Source organism: Aulostomus chinensis, chromosome 3 (assembly GCF_037954235.1).
Source record: "Aulostomus chinensis isolate RoL2024-O1b breed Wild chromosome 3, RoL_Achi_v1.0, whole genome shotgun sequence".
NCBI classification, from domain to species: domain Eukaryota; kingdom Metazoa; phylum Chordata; class Actinopteri; order Syngnathiformes; family Aulostomidae; genus Aulostomus; species Aulostomus chinensis.
Genome location: NC_141322.1, coordinates 15,749,101 through 15,770,298, shown reverse-complemented (window position 1 = coordinate 15,770,298; position 21,198 = coordinate 15,749,101). Strand labels below are relative to the sequence as shown.

At 43.1% G+C, this 21,198-nt stretch overlaps 1 protein-coding gene across 2 annotated transcripts in view; it reads left to right on the top strand.

Annotated features, from left to right (window-relative positions):
• Positions 1–20,525, top strand: part of foxp4 (forkhead box P4) — a 146,185-nt gene extending 125,660 nt beyond the window's left edge. For both annotated transcript variants that reach the window (XM_086198949.1, XM_086198950.1), the window contains 11 exons: positions 277–375; positions 1,707–1,805; positions 4,370–4,457; positions 5,602–5,685; positions 7,588–7,813; positions 8,258–8,334; positions 8,417–8,518; positions 11,744–11,865; positions 12,570–12,636; positions 13,650–13,822; positions 14,834–20,525. In XM_086198949.1, coding sequence (XP_086055075.1) covers positions 277–375; positions 1,707–1,805; positions 4,370–4,457; positions 5,602–5,685; positions 7,588–7,813; positions 8,258–8,334; positions 8,417–8,518; positions 11,744–11,865; positions 12,570–12,636; positions 13,650–13,822; positions 14,834–14,981 — 1,285 coding nt within the window. In that variant the 3' untranslated portion in view covers positions 14,982–20,525. The remainder of the gene's footprint in view (positions 1–276; positions 376–1,706; positions 1,806–4,369; positions 4,458–5,601; positions 5,686–7,587; positions 7,814–8,257; positions 8,335–8,416; positions 8,519–11,743; positions 11,866–12,569; positions 12,637–13,649; positions 13,823–14,833) is intronic.
• Positions 20,526–21,198: the final 673 nt, after the last annotated feature.

The window sequence follows — 21,198 nt, the reverse complement described above, 5'->3', positions numbered from 1 at the left end:
TGGCCCAAGTAGGTTCTGTCAGTATGCTGTCAACCACAGAAGAGAGGATAGGAGGAGAGGAGAGCTAGTGGCAGGTGGTGGCCACACGCCACTTGGTTGAACGAGAGCTATTTGTTGAATTCATCATAGTTGAAGATGGCTGTAGAGATAAACTCCTTAGTAGAACGCTGACAACGGCAATGCATGTGTCAGGAGTACCATGTACTACCAGTTCTTAGTACCATGCTGTGACCCATGGCTGTACCGGCTGTTCATGGGCTTGTCTCCATCTTTAAGAGCCAGACTGTTTGAGTGGATATCCTCCTTCACCAAGGCAGACAGCGGAGATGACCATGTCCCCCTTTACTCCAAAGGCAGCCAACCCCCCACCAGCCAGTGAGTAGCACATACACACTTATACACACATGGCCAAGTGAGATAGAGAGGCACACTTTAGACGGAGGTCTAAGGGTGCTGCAGTACAGATTTAGACACTGCCCCCCGACCTCATCCTGGGGGGGGGGGTCAAGGTGAGTGGGCTAGTGTTTTATTTATTTTTTTAATCCATTTGACGGTCATAGAGACACACTATCATACCAGAGTGTGCTTATGGTATCCCAACAGAGTTGGCTAGGAGTAAGTAGCATTAGTGTGTTAGCCTGCTAAGCTAATGCATGGCTGATGTGGAGGAAAATGTGGTTGCCAGCAGTTTGTCATGTCTGCTGTCTGAGCTGCTTCTGAGTTGACTCAACCACAGCCAGCACACACACACACACGCACACACACACACACACACGGCCCCAACCTCAGCCTGCACATATGATCAGGAAGAGGCGAAAAGGCAAAGGGAGATGGAGAGAGACATGTTTCCATCTGCGAAACAAATGGTTTTTGTTAGACAACCTTCTGATGTTGATTTGGGAGAATCCCCATTCCACCCCCCCACCCCCCCGCACACACACACACACACACACGTACAACCTCATGCACGCACGCATCCAAACACACACATAGGCTACACAGTCATACGCAGAGACAGCAGTCACTGGCGAAGATCCAGGTCTGACCCACATCTGCTACTGGACCTGCCACACGCACACACATGCGCCGTCTCAGTGCGTGTGCCTTTTACCATAGACCCGAACGAAACCTGGCGCGGTCCTTGTTCGTCACACAAAAACACACACATATGCATGCACACATAAGCAAACGCTCACCACAAAAGAACAACCAACACATGACGGCAGCACATGGTCCTGCGCCGACTCTGTGTCAAGTCTTGAAACATAAGAACAGACAGCAACATTAATACACACATGCGCAACTCACACACGCCAAGGACGAATAGACAGGTCATGGACTTAAAAATGTGCCTCTGAGGTTGCTGGACCAACTCCCTCATTTGCCTGGCTTCTGTAACTGACCCCACTCTGCTCTATCCTCCTTTCTCTGTGCTTGGCTTGGAGAACTACACAAACTAATGACTGCTAACCAGACTCAGATGGCTGTATTGACGCTGCTGCTGCTGCTCCTGCTCCTGCTCCTGCTGCCACTGTAGTTTTGCATGTGTGTGTGTGTGTGTTTGTGGCCTATTAACACTTTCCCTTCTATTCTAGTTATCAACCGTTTATTCAATGAATAATACATGTACAAAAATAAGAGATAATTCAGCTTTTGTTTTACTGTCTTTTTCTTCTTTTTCTCTGTGTGTTTTGCTCTCCTCACAGTCATGAGGAGCACGCTGGCTCCCATCCTCTCTACGGCCATGGCGAATGTAAGTGGCCCGGCTGTGAAGCGCTGTGTGAGGACATGGGACAGTTCATCAAGTAAGTCATCAACCAGATTACAGGACTGGGTCTCTCCTCCATGGATGACAGTTCCATCAGATGTGATTTCTTTAAGCTTCAGGCGGTAATGTCTTCATCTTCTTGGTTGCGATCTCAACATTTGGCAGACTCTCCTCTCATCAACCACAAGCGTGGTTTAAGACCACATTAAAACATTCCTCTGTTCCATCACATATTAGTAACAAACACATTGCCTGGTTCTTAAAAAGACTCAGTGGCGTGAACTCTGTCATATTTAGCAGGAAACAACTTTTGTCGTTAAAAGATAAAGTAGAGCAAAGTGAAATTATTGTATATGGCTGTTATGAAGTGTCAGTCATGTACGTCAGTTGTGTGTTGCAACAGCTCACATATTCATCAGTTGCCGTCTGTTACATCACATTCACTTTTAGGCACAAACACAGGTACACAAGTACACTCCTCAGGTGGAGAAATTCTCCCTTAATTTGAAGGATTTACTCGTCTCCTTTTATTTCTTCCCTTGCTTAGCTCCCGCCTAAACAGACTGTGTGCCTGAACTTAAAAACATATATGTTGTTGTTTGTTTTTAAGCGATTTTTTTATCACCCCGTGTCCTCCCAACCGGCTTCTTTCGACAATTTGACTTTTTCGCTAATTCGTTTTAATTATCCAATCATACTTCTCTTCTCGCACGGCATCGGTAAAGACATTAAACAGCCTTCCATCTACTGTTCCTCAGCGTTTCTTAGTTGTTTTTTGCCTTTTGTTTGAGCTCATTTGACGCTGGCATTGCATTAGCTGATGTCTCGCTACCTCTGTCACGCAGCAGACTTCCCATGGCACTGAAAGCCTGCTAACGAAGGCTTCACAAGTGTCTAATGAAGCCTTAAACAAACTCACACTATCATTATCTATGCGTAACTCTTAGCTATTTTAACAATGAAGATATTAATAAGCCAAGGTGATGAAATACACACACACACACACACACATATAATCATGAAAGTGATTGTGATGGCATCGGACAGGCAGATCAAAGCTCGCAGGCAGGCTGGGAAAGTTTGGAGAGGAAAGCTGTTGTTTGGTGTCTCATTTCACGTAGCCCCAGGGCAGATGGAAGGAGAGAGATAGAGTGAAAGTGTGTGTGTGTCGAAGAGAGAGAGAGAGAGAGAGAGTGAGCAAAAGATGAAAAAAAGACAGCCAGTGACAGATAATACCGTAAGTCCGACAGTGCTCTCCCTTCCAGCCAGCCTTAGTCATCGCCCCAGGAGGGAAAAGGGTTGAGCAGAAGAACAGAGGAGACGCTCCACTATTTCAGGCTTTCTTCTCTTCTCTCTCGGCCCACCTCTCTCACCCCCTCCCTCCCTCCCTCCCCATCTTCTGGTATAATACTCTGGCTGTGGCTGATGGAGCTGGGTGTAATGTGGGTTAAAGCCTTGTCTGCCAGCACTCAGAGGAGTAAACAGAGCCTCATTGTCGGGACGCATCGAGGAAAAAAAAAAACAAAAAACCTGCTACTGTTTATGGCCGTGCTATAGAGAGAGGGGAGGGTTTTTTGGGGGGGTGCAGACTTGGGGTGGAATGAGAGTGAATCACAGGCATTTGGGGAGTTATGGGGGAAGACGAGTGGGAAGGGGAGAGTGGACAGAAGTGAGAGAGAAAGAGAGAGCTCTGCAGAGAGTGAAGTAGAAAGAGAGAGAAAAAAAGTGAGATCATGTTTTTGTTATTATTATCGCACACTTGTGTTGAGCTGTCTATCTGCCTGGATTAGCCATGCCATGACATCATTGTTTTTCTTTCATTTCTTGCCTTCGCCTGATATTGCCTAACTTTGTAACATCTAACTTAAACACACGCACAGTCTAACACACACGCACACACATTTTCCTTTGTAACAATATACAAGTCAGAGAAGTATGTTTAAAAAAGTTACTTGGATTATGAATTAACACCACAGGATATTATAAAACTCAGACACACACACACACACACACACACTCACACTGGGCAGGCAGCGGGAACCTGTGAATAACCTTACTGATGACAGAGGGGAGAGAGAAAGGGATGGAGGAAGGGAGACAGGGAGGGGTGCGCTGGGAAAGATCAGAAGGTCCCGGGTCCTCCCACATTCAAGGAAACAAACAGCGCCGCCATTCAAACATACACACACACTCATCCATGTCACACACAGGCAAACACACACACACACCTCATGTTAATAATAAGTGAAGTCTAGCTAACAGAATGTCTTAAGATAAGACTTCAGTGCGATAACACATGAGCTCATATCCAGGTGGATCACGGCTCACTGAGCACCAGTGAAGTATACACACACAAAACACAGCTGCTGCGTCCTTCACTAGACAAAATAAACTTCCAAGATTGTGATTTATTTTTCAAAGTGCTGAAACAGTCCATAACTTACAGTTAAATAAAAGTGGAAGAGCTCAGTTATCATTCAGGGACTGTTTTAAGAAGAATCCTGAGTCAGAAATCATCATTAAATGAGACTTAACTTTTTAATTTGAGGATATTCACCTCCATCCCAGAAATGACTGAACGCTGACCCTCTTTTCCTCTAGGCACTTGAACAATGAGCACGCCCTAGATGACCGCAGCACTGCTCAGTGCCGAGTTCAGATGCAGGTGGTTCAGCAGCTGGAGATACAGGTGGGTCTCTCTCACACACACACACACACCCACCCACACACACACACACACATTTACACACTCCTAATTTTCATCAATTCACAAACAAAGTCATGACGACCGTTGCAGCCCATCAATGGCAGCGACTTGTCAGAGGCAGGGCAGTGTTTATGGAGAGCAGTGGAGCTTGTAATTTAAAAGGAGCAGTCGGCAGGGAAGCTGCCATCGCTGCTCCAATTATAAAGCTGCTCTGGTCACCAGCGAGAGCAAGCGAGGCTGAAAGAGGAGGAGGGAGCGAAGGAAGAGAAAAGAGAGAGAGAGAGAGAGACGAGCTAGAAAGCAGAGGACCAGGCTGCGTGGCCTCTCGTTCTCTGAGTGGTTGACGCACGCAACACACTCTCGAAACATCTGAATGCTCCAGCAAAAGGCAAACAACTAACACCAGTTAGGAAGCCAAGTACTGTTCTTAAGTTTTAATGCACTAGAAACAAAGCCTGACCACCACGTTCACATGACTGTGTAATGTGCTACGTAGCTTTAGAAGTGAGCGTTGTGTTTGCTGGTGGTGGTAAACAGCATTTACTTGAAACCCTGAAGCCGCCACCAGGGAACACAAAGTGACAGAGAAGCAGCTGGTGTCACATCACATCAGAACGTTCGTCTCTATCTCCCTGACATGTCACTTCATCCTGCTGGAGTCCACAGGCAGCCGCCACACTACACACACACACACACATGCACACGCACACACACAATCGCACACACGCACAGAGGAGTGCCGCTACTGTTTTCAAATTTCTCATGTTTGCACAAACAGTTCGCAGTGTGTCTGTATGTTAATGCTAACAGACTTGGTGTAGATACAGAAGCGACATGTGTAAACTTACACAAACACACAATGGATGCAGCATTTCCACAGGCTGTAACAGTTCCCATTACAGCCAGTTAGCAATGTCAAACTGGAACAAGTGTGTCCGCAGGCTAGTGGAAGTGTGTGTGAAAGAGCTGCGGGTGCTGAGGCGGCTCTCTGTCATCCGTCTCTCTCAGCCTGAGGTGTCATTGCAATGGTAATTTTGTGTCAATACAACGTTAGTTTAATCTCAAGAGTCATGCAATGAGGTAGGGTGTGTTTTAACTCTGATAACCACTCTTGTGTGTTTCCCAGCTGGCGAAAGAGAGCGAACGACTCCAAGCCATGATGACCCACCTGCACATGCGCCCCTCGGAGCCAAAGCCTTTTAACCAACCTGTAAGTTCACACTGGCACCCCAAATTACATCAGCAATACAAACTATACCCAATCCATGAGTTGTGTATCTGTAAGACTTCTTGGGATTTCATATTTCTCTGTTAGTTTGGTATCTGCGCCCTCTATTGACGAGTGAAGGTTAATAAATCAACAGCACTGCTCCCGGTCCTGTTTCTTTCCCTCTTTCTTGAACTGATTGTCTCATGATCCACCACAGTTCAGGTTGTCTCTTGTCATTTCATGGAAGAAGTCAAAAATTCCAGTTATTCACTTATTCAAACTGCATCCAACTCGAAGTTCACTTTTGTTTGTGATGCAATGAAAGAGAACAATGTCTCAGTTGGTCTGAGAGAGAATAGCAAAAGCAGGTGCTTCATTGTGTTTTACTTTTATTTTACAGAAGAGGTATTTGTGTGTGTGTGTGTGTGTGTGTGTGTGCGTGCGTGCGCGCACGTGTGAGTGCGTGCATGCATCCACGCTGGTTGGTGAGGTTGCTATTAGGCATCTATCTAATGAATATTTCATTATTCAGATTGACGAAGAGTCTTATTAAAATATGAAGATGTTGAAATTAATTGTCAATTAGAGGTAGAGTGTTTTAATTTGAGGGGATATAAATGGGTGCAGCTGAGTGGCAGTGAGTGTGTGTGTTTGTGTGAACTTGTGTGTGTCTGGATGATGTGTTGATCGTGGGGGGATCAGCTGCCATTAACATCTAATGGGAAATCAGGAAGAGGCGTGTTCTGTCACCACTGGAGACCAGCCTCTGGGTCAGGGATTGGAGGAGGAGGGGCAAGGGAGGGGCGTCAGGAATGGAAACAAAGCTTGGCCTCAATTAACAGGGTTCGACTGTTGCCGTGGTGATTTGGCAGGGTTGCTGCGTTAATGAAGTACCTGTTAAACAGACCCGCCCCCTCCCATCAGTTTAAATGCTAGAGAAGGGGTCTAGAAGAAAAAGAAGGCAATTCACACATTTTACATACATGTAGACAATACGCACAGACACACACATACTCAGAGATTGTAATTAGTCCCAAACCAGAAGCACTGTAACTGTTGTCCCAGGGAAACTGGGGAGTACTGGTTTTGTGCGCGCGCGCGTGTGTGTGCGTGAGTTTGTGTGTGTGTACATGCACATGGCTCTGCTTAATTGGGCCGTATTGGTCCGTGAAGACTTCGCCACCGCAGAGTGCTTGTGTGTGTTCCCTTCTTACAAACATGCTGTCGTGTGGTTTTGTTTTTGCAAGCGCAGGGTTAATTGCAGCCAACACTGTGTATAAATGTACAGCATGTGTATGTTGAGTAGTGAGTATCGAGGTACTCCCCATAAACATGTAAAAAAAAAAAAGTGTTTGAATGGTCTTCATTTCTACGCTTGAATATGATTTAGAAAAGTCAGCAGCTTTGATGTGTGAGAACAAGTGAAGGTTCCACCCCCGAGTGGATAACAGAACACTTGAGTGTAGAAAGATACAAACGCGTTGTGAGAGAAGCAGCGCCTGATCTTATCTTCTGGAGTTGATGCTCCTCTGTAAACAGCAGCAGCACTCAGCAAATGGCGTTTAAGTAAACATGAGGAGGGCATTTATACCTGCACTAAAAAGTCTTGTACTTCATATTTAGAGATTTTTTTTCCTTTCCTTTTTTCCTCATATTTACTTAGCCCAACTGAAATCAGTTGAAACCTTTTCATTGTCATTGTTTCTCAACTTTTCAGGCCCATGTGGTGTTGTGTTACTGACTATTAACAGATTTCTAACAGATCTCATGATGATTTTATCGAGTCATGAAATGAAACAAGTTGTGTTTTGCATCTTTTGAAAAAAAGTTAAAGGTTAAGATGTAGAATACATATGATCACCTCTGCTTTACAGATGAAATAATCTGTCTGTGTCTCTCCAGTTGAACCTGGCTTCCAGTGGCTCTCTGTTAAAGCGCGACAGCGAGGCCTACCCAGAGGGTCTTCCCCACCCCCCTACCTCAGCTGCCACGCCCATAACCCCACTGCGCCAGGGACCCTCGGTCATCAGTTCCTCCAGCCTACACACACACTCCCACTCCCATACACATGCTGTTGGGCCCATACGTAGGCGCAACTCCGACAAGTACTGCACCCCCATCGCCTCAGGTAGACCATGATCCTGTCTCTCCCCGCTCTCAGACTCCCTCAGTACATTCCTGTGTATTAACTTCATTGTTATTCATTATGTAATAACTGATCAATAACCCAAATTGTGGGTTATTGATCAGTTATTGACAAGTTTGCAGTGTTTAAGTCTTTTTATGTACCACAAGTGGTCATTTCTACTACACTTTTGTAATCACATTTAAAGTAACTTTGCCTTTAGACACATAAACATGACATTCATCAAATATCAAATGTATCCAGCTCCCATGAACACCGCAGAGATGCAAGTTTTTCAGTGACCTTGTTGGGGATTAAATTGCCATCCATTACTTTCAAGCTGATTTTATTTCTTTATTTGAAATGACTTAAATTCAAGTCAATAAAAATGTTGAACCCAGACAGTCTACAGGTGTTTAGCTAAGATAATCTGTGATTTTATTTCAGAGCTGGCTCAGAACTGTGAGTTCTACAAGAACGCTGATGTCAGGCCTCCCTTTACCTACGCCTCTCTTATACGTCATGTAAGCGCCTCCGCTGATCCGTCTCTCCTCTCTCTCCTCCTTCTCCTCTTCTTAATTTTGTCCCATCTCTTCCCCTCCTCAGGCCATTCTGGAGTCCCCAGACAGACAGTTGACACTCAACGAGATCTACAACTGGTTTACACGAAAGTTCGCCTATTTCAGGAGAAACACAGCCACATGGAAGGTAAAGGCACATCATGTGCACGCACCATCCATCCTTGTAGTGGTTGTGTCAGAGAGATGCAGAGAGATTCTGAATGTGAACTCAGTTCATCTCCAAAGTTGAGGTAATGTAATTTTAGCCTCCCTGAGCAGCTTACTGTGAGCAGTTTAGCACAAAATCCATGAACTGTTAAACCAAAACAGTTTAATGTTAGAGCCACAACAAGCTGCTTCATATAAAATGAATGCTTTACTGAGGCCAAACAAAAAAATGTTTATGCAACTGCAATAAGTGACTGGATTTAAGATATAATGAAGAATAACTGGTGTTTGCAGCCATTGATGAGGCCCCTAAACAAAACAGGTGACCTGCTTATCCAAAATGAGTGAAACTATATGAATAGAAATGTTTTATTACGCAGAATGATACAACACACACGCTATTGGCACACAATTTTATCAGACTTTGCTTTGCTTCTTAAGAAACAATTTATTTGAGAGTTGCTGGTCCTTTCGGCCCCTGATGAGATGCGCCATTCTCTCCTTCTTTCTCTCTTCTTCACCTCCAACAATTTCAGCCCCTGTCAGAGTACTGTCCAACTGACCCTCATTACAGAGATGCACATTAACAGCTGGAACACACATGATCACACACATTCAATTCCCTCTCTCACACACACACACACACACACACACACACACACACACACACACACACACCTGGGCTGATCTCACCATTGTAGGTGCTGACCCATTTCTGCAGAAACCTGGTACTAATTTGAGTGTCAGCTCCTCCAGAGAGAGGGAAAGTGAGAGAATGAGCAACGGGGTGAGAGAGACAGTGAGGAAGAGGGGTGTGTGGGGACCTAGACCTTTCTCTAATAGTCCCCAACTAAGGAGAGAGGGAGGGAGGGAGGGAGGGATGGATGGATGGATGGGGGAGAGTGAGGAAGGAGAGGGTAAAGAGATGGGGCAGCCAGGAATATCTATACCTCCTCATCTTTAAATATAGCTTTTAAATATATAGACCTTTAAATATAGTTTGGTGTGGCCTTATGTATTTATACAGCAGCTCTGTGAGTCAAATAGGGCCTTAGAGATGTACGTCCTTTAATAAGCCATCATATTTCATGAGGAGAGCAGCGGTGTCAGCGAGTGGAAGTCATTGATCAGAGAAATGAAGGGACAGAAAAAGAGGAGGAGACAATAGGAAGGGATGAGAAAGAGAAACTAGTTTAGATTCAAGGTGCTCCATGAGTGTGAGGCTTCAATGTTGAACAGTAGTTTGGAGGTTAGTGTTTAATTTTAGTGATGAGTCCCTAAAATAAAGACATTACGTGGATTAAAAAAAAAAAAAAGATTCACTTTGAATTCAGCAATTAAAATTAGCTGGGAACAGAAGCTAGCACATGTTTGTTCATTTATTTGTTATTTACTTGCTGTCGTTCACTGGGACAGTGTGTGTGTGTGTGCTGTTGTAGCAGCCGTTCCCTACCTACATTTCCCAGAAGACAGCAAAACAACTTAATTCATCACATCGCTCAAACATTTCGTACAGAATAGAAGTTTGACCTGAAGGATTTCTGTCAGAGAAACATTGGAGAACATGTCACTCAGGTAGAAACAACCGTTTTCAAACCCACATCCTGTCACACCTGTGAAACTAAAAGAAATCCTTCTCTTTCTTTTCCTTTTTTTTTTTTACATTATTCAATCTTTCTTTCAAATATGTCTACCTCCAGCTTTGGGCCCTCTCGTATGGATGGAGTGGCGATGAGTGGCACGTGCACCGTGACCCACTGTAAATGACTGCTAATGTTTTAACTGGGAGAATCAGGCTTTCATCACGGAGACAAATGCAAATTGCACGGCGGTAGCAGTGTTGTCTAGCGCACGTGTGTATGTGTATGTGTGTGTGTTTGCACTGTCAGGGTGGCGGGCGGAGATTGGGGTCAGACTCATTTACAAAACTTAGCATCCCGGCTCGGGGGTTGAGGGGATGCGGGGGAGAAAGGGTTCCTCCACTGATTATGGCTTGTGTAATTATGTGTGTGTGTGTTTGTGTGTATATATATATATATATTCGTGTGTGTATCTGCTTGTGTAATTACGGCAAGGAGTGATGCATGCCTGGCCTGTCCCTCCCTCTCTGCTTAGAACAGCGTGTCAGAGAGAATATGCGGGATTTAATTATAGACGAATTAAAATTGGTAATGAAATTGGGCATGAACAAACTACAAATAGCAGATGAAAAGGGAGGCCTGTCCCTGGGGGGGTGAGACCAAGATAGCGGTGTGCCTGCTTGTCTGTCTGAGTGCCTGTGGTTGTGTGTGTGTGTGTGTGTGTGTTGGTGGGTGTGTGTGTGTGTGTGTGTGTGTGTGTGTGTTGGTGGGTGTGTGTGTGTGTGTGTGTGTGTGTGTGTGTGTGGGTGGGTGTGCTGATGATGACTGATTACAAAAAGTATGAGATAAAATAACGCTACCAGAGAATTGCTTCCTTGTATGAGCCCAGTAATGCACATGGAGCTGCAGCAATGTGGGTGTATAAAAATATAATCCTTCAAAAGTAACTGGAAAGCTTTTGTGTGTGTGTGTGTGTTTGTGTGTGTGTGTGTGTGTGTGTGTGTGTGTGTGTGTGTGTGTGTGTGTGTGTGTGTGTGTGTGTGTGTGTATGTGTATTGAACAGTGCACCTGTGTGAGCATTCAGTTAGGTAAGAACTTCAGCCAACGGAACAAAAATAACAATTTCAGCTGGTGTTTTCAAGAACACACTCTTCACAGGATGGATTTCATGGAATATCATGACATTGTAGGAGGTGTGTCTCACAATGCAAACTAATAGAATGAGCCAAATTAGCAGGAGGCATCCAGGAAAATGACAAATCTAACCAATTGCTGCAAGCATTCTTTGTCAAAATTTATGAGCTAAAAGAAAGAGAGGGATTTTAATCCAAAATTAACATGACATTACAGGAAATAAAATGAAATGAAATGGGCACTCTGTAGAGTTCATGCCTATGCCAAAGCTAATATAATAAACAGATCCACCCCAAAATTGAATGGGTTCCCCCTCCCACCGTGCTTCACCCTTCTACCACCAGAGCTGGAAATCAGCCTGATAGTTTTTGCATAATCTTGCAAATACAGCCAAGTAATCATTTATCATTAAAACATTACCTTTATTGCAGAAGTAATCTCTCTCTCTCTCTCTCTCTCTCTCTCTCTCTCTCTCTCTTTCTCTTTCCCAGAATGCTGTGCGCCACAACCTGAGTCTGCACAAGTGTTTTGTTCGTGTTGAGAACGTGAAGGGGGCCGTGTGGACTGTGGATGAAGTTGAATACCAAAAGAGGAGACCACCAAAGATGACCGGGTAAGAGTACACATACGCATGCGCGCGCACGCACACACACACACACACACACACACACACACACACACACACACACACACAGAGTTTTCTTGGGTGCACACTTGAAGTTGATGTGAGTGTGAGCTTATGGGTGCTGGCACTATGATTGCTGAAATAGACCCTCTATTATTACCAAGAGGCCAACCCCAAAAAAGTAGGGGGCTTCGGGGGCTTCCAGCTTATCATGTGAGTTGCACGTGTGTATGTGTGTGTGTGTGCGTGTGTGCGTGTGTTTTTCTGTGTTTGTCGACACCATTAGTAAGCAGCTGTGTGAGATGCAGAAGGGGAAAAAACCTTGTTAGCGTATGTAAACAGATGTTCTCTCCAATTGCCAGAGAAACTATGGATAATTATGCACACACACATGTGCACACGTGCACACATGCACACACACACATCTGCGCAAGGGATATCAGACACATTTATATATCTATATGTGTGTGTGTGTGTGTGTGTGTGTTTCAGCATCTGTTTACAGTCTGTGTAAATTTCTACTTGTAACAAACATATTGTGAGATTTGTCGGCTGAGGTGACATCACATGTGCGCTCAATCTGTGATTTCCTTCCCTCCCCTCTCTCTTCCTGTGTGTGTGTGTGTGTGTGTGTGTGTGTGTGTGTGTGTGTGTGTGCGTGTGTGTGTGTGTGTGTGTGTGGGTGTGCGTAGAAGTCCCACTCTGGTGAAAAACATGATTTCGGGCCTGGGCTTTGGATCCCTAAATGCCAGCTACCAGGTGAGAAACTCTCTCTCTCTCTCTCTCTCTCTCTCTCTCTCTCTCTCTCTCTCTCTCTCACACACACATGCACACACACTACACACACACACACACACACACACACACACAAGCCAATCACAATCAAGGGCACTAATATCAATTCCCTCTTATAATTAGCAGATTCCCTAACGACGTTCACACCGCCTCCCTCTTCTCCCACATGAACCTCACCTCCCACCTCACTTTCTCACACATGCACCACCCCCACTTTTGCACAAAAACACTCAGACCCACCTCTTCACTCCTACGCAGACACACACCAATCCCACACACTCTCATAAACACACAATTTTGCGACACAGGATTTTCTGTCAATTAAGGTCACTGCATCAAATGTTCGCCTCTTCCAGAAAATTCATTGTTTGGGTGAGAATTCTCGAATCTTTTGTCTTTTTTCTTTTTTTTGCATTCATGAGACGGAGGTGAGCCGAGTCTCAACCAGCGTCTAACCTGTCTCATCTACAAGCAGCTGGATGTGAGCTTTGGGAGCATTGACAGTCGCTGCCCCTGTCGGTTCACATGTTTTCTCTCCTGCTGACATTGATGGTTCATGTGTTTGTGTTTATGAGATGTGTGTCTTAACATCCCTGTCCAGTGAGCACACAGGCCTTTGACAGGGTCTTCAATGTACAAGTCACCATGTGGAAAGTACTGTGTATAAGTGCCCCCTAGTGGCTTGTCAAGTCCACTAGCAATTTAGTGCAGGGGGGATATATGGAAGAGCTCTCACACACTCCTCGTCATTCCTTCTGATCATTTGATGACACAAGTTACATCTTTAATTAGCATTATCATTTAAAAAATTCATAAAGCTTCTCTAATCATAAATCACATATTTTTTGCACGCGTGTGTGTGTGTGTGTGTGTGTGTGTGTGTGTGTGTGTGTGTGTGTGTGTGTGTGTGTGTGTGTGTGTGTGTGTGTGTGTGTGTGTGTGTGTGTGTGTGTGTGTGTGTGTGTGTGTGTGTGTAGGCGGCTCTGGCAGAGAGCAGTCTGTCCCTGCTCAACAGCCCTCCCCTGGTGACCCCTCCGTCTGCAGCCAGCCTCAACATGCTGCACGTGGGCCATGATGATGTCAGCTCCACCGTGGAGCAGGTCAACAGCAACGGCAGCTGCAGCCCCACGCTCAGCCCTCAACAGTACAGGTACACACACACGCACTCACACTCATGCAAACACACATACAAGAAGGAGACAAAACACTTCACCTCAAACTGCAGACCAAAATATCAGAATGAGAATGATATTTTTATTACAGGAGTAGATGATAAAATCAGGATCATCATTAGTATTGTCAGAAAATGTTATGCTACGCTGTGTTTTGTTGTTTATACAGAACTCATACGAGTTTATCGTGTGAAAATTTTAGATAATTTGACGATCTAAAACATCGGCTCAACTGTTTCATGCTAAGTCAGTATTGTTCGCGTGTGTTTTCTTGGAAGGATTAAGTTCTGCCTATGTTTTTTTTTGTTTGTTTTTTTTTTACCACTAATGATTAAACTTAATAAAATATGACAATCAGTTGATCCTGTTTTATGGGGGCGGAATTAAAAATAAAAACAAAATGATTGGTAGAAATGTTATTTTTGTATGTTTTTTTCACATATATATATATATTTTTTTATATATATATATATATATATATATATATATATATATATATATATATATATATATATATATATATATACATACATATAGTCAGTCTTCCAGCTCACGACTATCTAACCATGGTTGAACCAAGACAACTAGAATATGTCCACTAACAGAGCTGCCTAAATAACGACGGCTGTAGAAAATCATCACACATTATTATCATTTCTTTCACAGGGCATTTTTACCAGAATGCTCTTAACTTTATGTCATGTAGACTTGCAGTATATAAAAATGAGTGCGTTCTTTTTTTTCTTGACATGAATTTTTATAACTGCTCTGGTAACATTCCAAGAAAGGGCCCGTGCAAAGGACAAATAAAAGATTATTCAGGCTGGATGGTGGCTGTTGTCTTTTACCGTTATTGCCTTTGTATTTTTTCAATTATTTTCATTAGTACGCTATTCTTCAGCAGATATCTCTGACCAGCAGAAACACAAGGACTTGACAAACAGGTAGTGGAGAAAGAACTAAGTCGAATCTGATGTGTCCTCCTCCAGCCACCCGGTGCATGTGAAGGAGGAGCCCACTGAGATCGAGGAGGATGGTCGGCCAGTATCCCTCTTGGCTGGCGTCACACACAGCCTGCCACTGCCGAGCGATGATCGCGACCTGGAGGAGGATCTTCCCACCGAGGAGTTAGAGTAGGACAGAGATCCAGGACGGACCAGAGGGGCGGGGCATTTTCAGATCTGTCCCGAGCCTCCTCTCATCACAGGAAATGATAGTTACACTTGAGCAAAAAGAGAGAAGACAAAAAAAAAGAGAATGTTTTTTTTTGTTGTTGTTTTTTCTGTTTGTTTTTTTTTTAATAAGAAAATGCAAGCAACCAAGGACAACATTGGGAAAATCCAAACAGGGTTAGAAGACCTCCATTTCTTTCAGACGCAAAAACAAGTTTGCGGAGCACTGCTTTACCTCCATGTGTTTGTTTTCCAACACTCTTGAGGTGAAACACCACGCAATGCATACACACCCTTACAAAGATACACACACACACATACACATACACACACACACACACACTGGCACACTTCTTGACCCGTCATGTCTCATGATCCTTTTTAACCCTGGTCAGATTCATAAAGACACCTGAAGGGGTTTGGACACACACTGTTCCCTCCCACCCTCCTCCACCTCTCTGCATACACCCTCCTCGCTGTTGTCTCGGGCTGCCTGGCTAGCCGTTTGTCTCAGATGAGAAGACACACACACGGGATCATGTGTATATAGATTTGGAGCAGTCAGCTGGGGCTGAGCAGTATACCCCCACCCCCCCACCCCTCCTTTGAGTCAATCACTTACCTTTTAATTCTTTTTTTTTTTGTTTATTTGATTGAAATAAAACTGTTTGGGCTTTAAGATGGAAAGGAAGAAAGGAAAAGAAGGAAGAATGGTTTCAAAGATTACCTCCAACAGTGCTCCGACATTTCGTCTTCACATCCGTGCGAGGGCCCACAAACGAGGCTGACCGGACAGAGGCGCGGTCCTCCCGGTCCCCGCCTGAATATCTGCCCCCTAGCAAGACACTTAGTGACTGATATCTTTTAAACTATTTGCTTCTAAGTGGCATAAAAATAAGACTATTTCCTACCCATCTTTACCCTTTTCCCCATCCACCCGAAAAGACTGCAGGAAAAGGACCGTTTGGTGCTGTCCGTCTCCTCTCCTCTGTCTGTGGATTGGGTGATGAGCTTGGAACACTTTGAGAAGCAGAGAGGAAAAACGAGGAAGTCGTCTACAGAAATATTGTGACTAAGACAAAAAAAGAAGAAAACTGTTGATGATTATGGAATATAACAAGAAAAAATGTGTGGTAGCTTTGTCATTTCCTTTTTTATTTGATGTTACTATCATTGTTTATTTTTGAGGATTTCCACGGTGGTTGTTCGGTTTCGACATACCTTTTTCTGAAGATGCTGTTTTTGTTTTTTGTATTATAATGTGTTTGATTCATTTCTTTCACACCATTCCAAATGAGTATTGGCAAAACAAAAAAAAGAGAGAGAGAGAGAGAGAGAGAAAACGCAGTATTGTCCCGACTTGTAACCCCGACTCCCACCCTTCTCCCATTCAGTCCCAAGTGTAGCAAGCGAGAAATTTGGAAATAGCACTTAAAAGTTGCCATTATCCAGACAGATTATTTAACAGCTTCTTTTTTTCATTCTCTCTCATTCACTTGTTTTGGTTGTGTATGTAGTTGAGAGATATCAGTAATGCTTTAAAAATATATATATTATTATTGCAGTCAGAGAATACCTCATCCCACAAAGGTTCTGCCTGGAACTGTGTCCAAATTCCTAAAGAAATAAGGGGGAATTCTTACTGTGGGACACCAAATGTGGCAACTCTGCTCAGCTTCGATTCAAAGCTCTATGGTTGTAATAGTTACTGTGTAGAAGCTATCTGCAATTCACTGTGTGAGTTTGTGTTCAAGGAATAGCACGTGAGATTTATTTTTTGTTTATTTTCCATGAGCATTAAAAAAAAAAAAGCATTACTTTTCTCTACAGTGCCATACCAAATTTAACATTTATTTTAATCTATTATCTGCGTATTCACGTTTTTATTTTTGTTACAGGTAACCAAAGAAATGTGTAGAAAACCAAAAACCCTGTACTTTATTTTGCCCTTTTTGTTTTTGAATCCCTTTTTTTTTTTTTTCCTTCTTTAGATAACTGGCCAAATGACAACAAACCGGGAGTTCAAACTCGTGTTATTATTATTACTATATTCATACAAGTATTTTGAAATTGTACTTGACTTTCAGTGCGGACCATTCCAAAAACCAAAGTGTTGTGTTAAGCAAACTATAAAATTTGACATTTGAGCTTCAGCATGATAAGCAAATTAGTCACATTAGGAATGAGGCCAAAAACTAGTATTAACAACCCTTGCACAGTTCCTCAGAAAAACAAAAGGAAAGAGAAAAGAAAAAGCACTTAGAGGTGAAACCCTGTCTCTCCCACGCTCAGGCTTAACTGTGTTCCAAACACAATGCCAGGACTGGCCCGACTTTGAGCGGGCCTAAAAATAAGGCACTCGCTACTACACGTGTAACTGCAGAACGGAAGTGTTTGGCTGTGTCGAAACACCCGGATATTTACAGGATAGTTTTGGAAAGACCAATGCTCTCTTGATCATTCGCAGGAAGAGACGGTGTACTGTAACCTGGCTGCTGGAGTCACAGACTTATTCCAAATATATGAAGATTACAATAAAGAGGGAATGACACTATACCAATCGTAAGAGGAAAGAAAAACAACAACCAAGGGACACCATGTAATTAAAATGTTTGGTTCTCATTTTCATACTTGCACTTCAGATGATGTTCACGTTTAATTAAAAGAACCTTTCTGATGACTTTGAGTTCGAACCGAAATGTTTCCTGTCACATTAGAAACTGATTTCTAACAAAAGTACAAAAGTGGCAGACATCTTTTCTAAAAAAAACCAAAAATAACACTACCTCCTTTTCCAAAACGGTTCAATACATAGCCAACGGGAGACTGAACTGTCTTAAATATGTTTTTTTCCTCTACATTCTTCCTCGATGATAACAACAAATGCCAAAATTGTTTTTTTGTTGTTGTTGTTGTTGTTTTGTTGTTGTTTTTTTCTTCTTTTGCTTACTGTATGACTGGCTTAAAGTTATTTGGTGATCTGGACTCCCTAACACATCTGCTCGAGCCCAAAAAAACAAACAAAAAACAAACACACAAACAAAAACCAGAGACGTTTCACTTTTCCATGGAATTTAAAAAGACTACCTCTCCTTAGACCTCATCTAAAAAGCACTCTCTACATCTCAAAAGTGTGTCGTGAAGTGCTCGCTATATATATGAAAGGTTCTGTCAGCTGTGTTTGAACTGACCGTACTCCTGCAGCCGATATCAACACTGAGCTACGTGAGCAGCCTCTCAGCTGTGTGCTTTAATTGTACGTGTGCATATTCATGATGGGGGGGGGGGGGGGGGGCTCGACTCTCAGCCAATGAGAAAGTTGGTCCTTAACGGCGATGTATTGTTGCAGGGAGCTGGTTGTCAGGGGTAATGATAGGCAGAATATATCAGTGTCACCGGGACACACGCACGCACACACACACACACACACACACACACACACACACACACACACACACACACACACACACACACACACACACCCGCGCACACAAGGGGGGTATGGCAGAAGCATCGAAGTAGGGCTATGGTTTAGTGCAAACAGAGGCTCTGACCATTCAAATATCCAAAGACCCACACAGAACAGCAGCCCTTCACCCGAAATACTGGCAGAGATGCTGAGGGGACTGACACACACTTAAAGAAGCGCATCACTACTACTATCCAAACCAAGAGGAACTGCTGCATAGATGATCTCTGACTTGTGCTTTAAGGTACACCTATAAACAAAGCTGTTTTATAAAGATGTAGATTGTTCCACAGGTCGCCATTGTAACACTTCTGTTCTCTCTTCAACTTGGCATAACATGATGTATTCTTGTATATTAATGCTTGACTTATCTCTCCAGGGCATTCTTTCCCATTTTTGTCCTTTTGATTTTTCTCTTCCTTTTGGGGCTTTTTGTTTTGTTTTTTGTTGTTTTTCTTTTCTGCACCTGTTTAGCTATTGTAAAGCTTTCAGCTCTGATTCCTATACTGTACTGCTAATGCTGAAGTATATGTATTTATCATGTTAAGTGCTGCAGGTATCTTGGTTTAATAGTTTTTGTTTATTTCCTTGTTTGTTTGTTTTTTCAGTTCTTCATAAAACGTCTGGGACGATGATTTTTTAAGTGTATTATCGCTAAAAAAAATTAAAAGAATAAAAGTTAGATCAGTGGTTTAGGTAAGACCTGTTTGTATATTTATCTTAGCTAGGTCTATTTTGATACTTTTTTGTCTCTGTACTGCATTTATGCATTTTTACGGAAAAAAAAACAAGTGGATCAACTAAAAAGTTACTTCATTATGTATTGATACCTCAGAAGGACTTTTTTTTCTCAAAGACAGGACCAAAACCTCCGAAAAGAAAAAGAGAAAAAAATGTAAGAATATGTAGCCCCCCCCCCCACCCACCCCTCTCTCTTGCTTTAAAAAAAAAAACAAAACAAAACACAAGAAAAGTATTGCTGTTGGTCCTTTCAGGTGCCAATATTTGTGTCCCAGCTCCCTGTGACCCCTGTCATTCCTTTGCTGAACTCTGACCTGCAGAGCTGTCAATCATCTGCAGGCGCCGTTGGGGGGGTGTCACTGAGTCACACACCTGGCCCGGTGGTGAACAGTCACAAACCTCATCTCCCAGTCCCACAGAGGCAGATCAAACACAGACTCATTTTTGATACTCCTCCTTTTGCGTAGTCTCAATACCAAAATGTGGATTCGCTCTCAGAGATGCAGCTCATTCTTTGACTACCAAAGGCTTTGCAAGCAAACGTTGCTTAGTCCAAACTCCTGAACTGTAACCAAACTGTAACCAAACCAATGCCACAACCTTAACCAAACAAAAACCAAGCTACTTCCAAAACTCTCCATTGACTTCACGGATCACCTTCTCCTGATAGCTGTTATCTCTCGTACATTCGCGTGATGGTGTTGTAGGAGCGGCCTGCATCTTATTGGCTAGCGATGGACAAAAGGAGCCTAAATCCTGACGTGTGATTGGACAGTTCTGAGGCGTCATGTGAGGGGGGAGGGACTCTCAAAGTGGAGTGTCGCCTGACGGTATTATCAGCCAGAATTACCACTTCAGCTCTCCTCTGGTTAAACCTTAGGAATGTGTGTACATTTTCAGCAGTGACTTTCTGTATTGTTACTTAGTTTCAGTTTACCTCTCTTTTATTCTTTTGGGTTTTTTTTGTTCTGTTTCTTGTTATTTGAAAGTGTGACCCGAGTAAGAGGCGTGGACAGGGCCTGGGTGGTGGATTTAGATGGAGAGTGGACCCCAGCCCTCTGACACTCCACCCCGGGTAGCCATGTAATGCCAGTCACTGCCCTTTCCTTCATGCTGTATAAAAACACACACACACACACACACACATACACACACACACATACACACACATATATCTGTGTATTTGTAACCTGAATCTTCTTGTGTCTGTCCATGCAGACAATAAAAAACTGTACAGTAGGTCTAGTTGCATGTAATCTGTACTAATTATTGACAATGGCATTATAAAATGCAATAAAATACTTATTACACTGTCTCATGCTGTGTCCTTGATTCTTCTGCAGTAGCTTTGGAAGAAACCTACTTGAAAAAAAATGACTAAACACCCCCAAAACTATGAATTACCTCGCCAACACAATAGGGATGACGGTCCGTTTACCGGAATCAACTCAGATTGGAGCCAACTTTTTTATTAAAAAAGAGACATGATTTTTTTAGTAAAAATAATGAATGTATAGATATGTTATATAACATAGGAATATAGTTTATGTCGAACATTAAGCAGTTTTAATTTCACAGACGCTATAATTTGGGGGCGCCGACAACATTTTTGAATTTCAACATTTATTTATTTGTTATAAAGAAACATTCGCATAAAAACAGAAGGGATTAAACTCTTCTGATGTGACAAAATTTTATAAATCTGATGATTTTTTTTTTTTTTTTTTTGTCTTTAAATCTTGTTCACACTGAGGGAAATCTTCATGTTCATGGCCAAAATTAGGTCCCCAGTTGAGTCGTGCTGTGTAAGTTGATAGATGGTTTTGGATCAAATGAATAGAGCGGCGCTTTCTCAATTGTGGCATCCGTTCCTGAGGGCCGAGTCAGGACCTGTTGAAGGACATTTGATCAGAGACGCTGCAGAAGATCAGGGAGCTTCTTTGTTCCCTGAAAATGTGTTGAGGTAGAATAT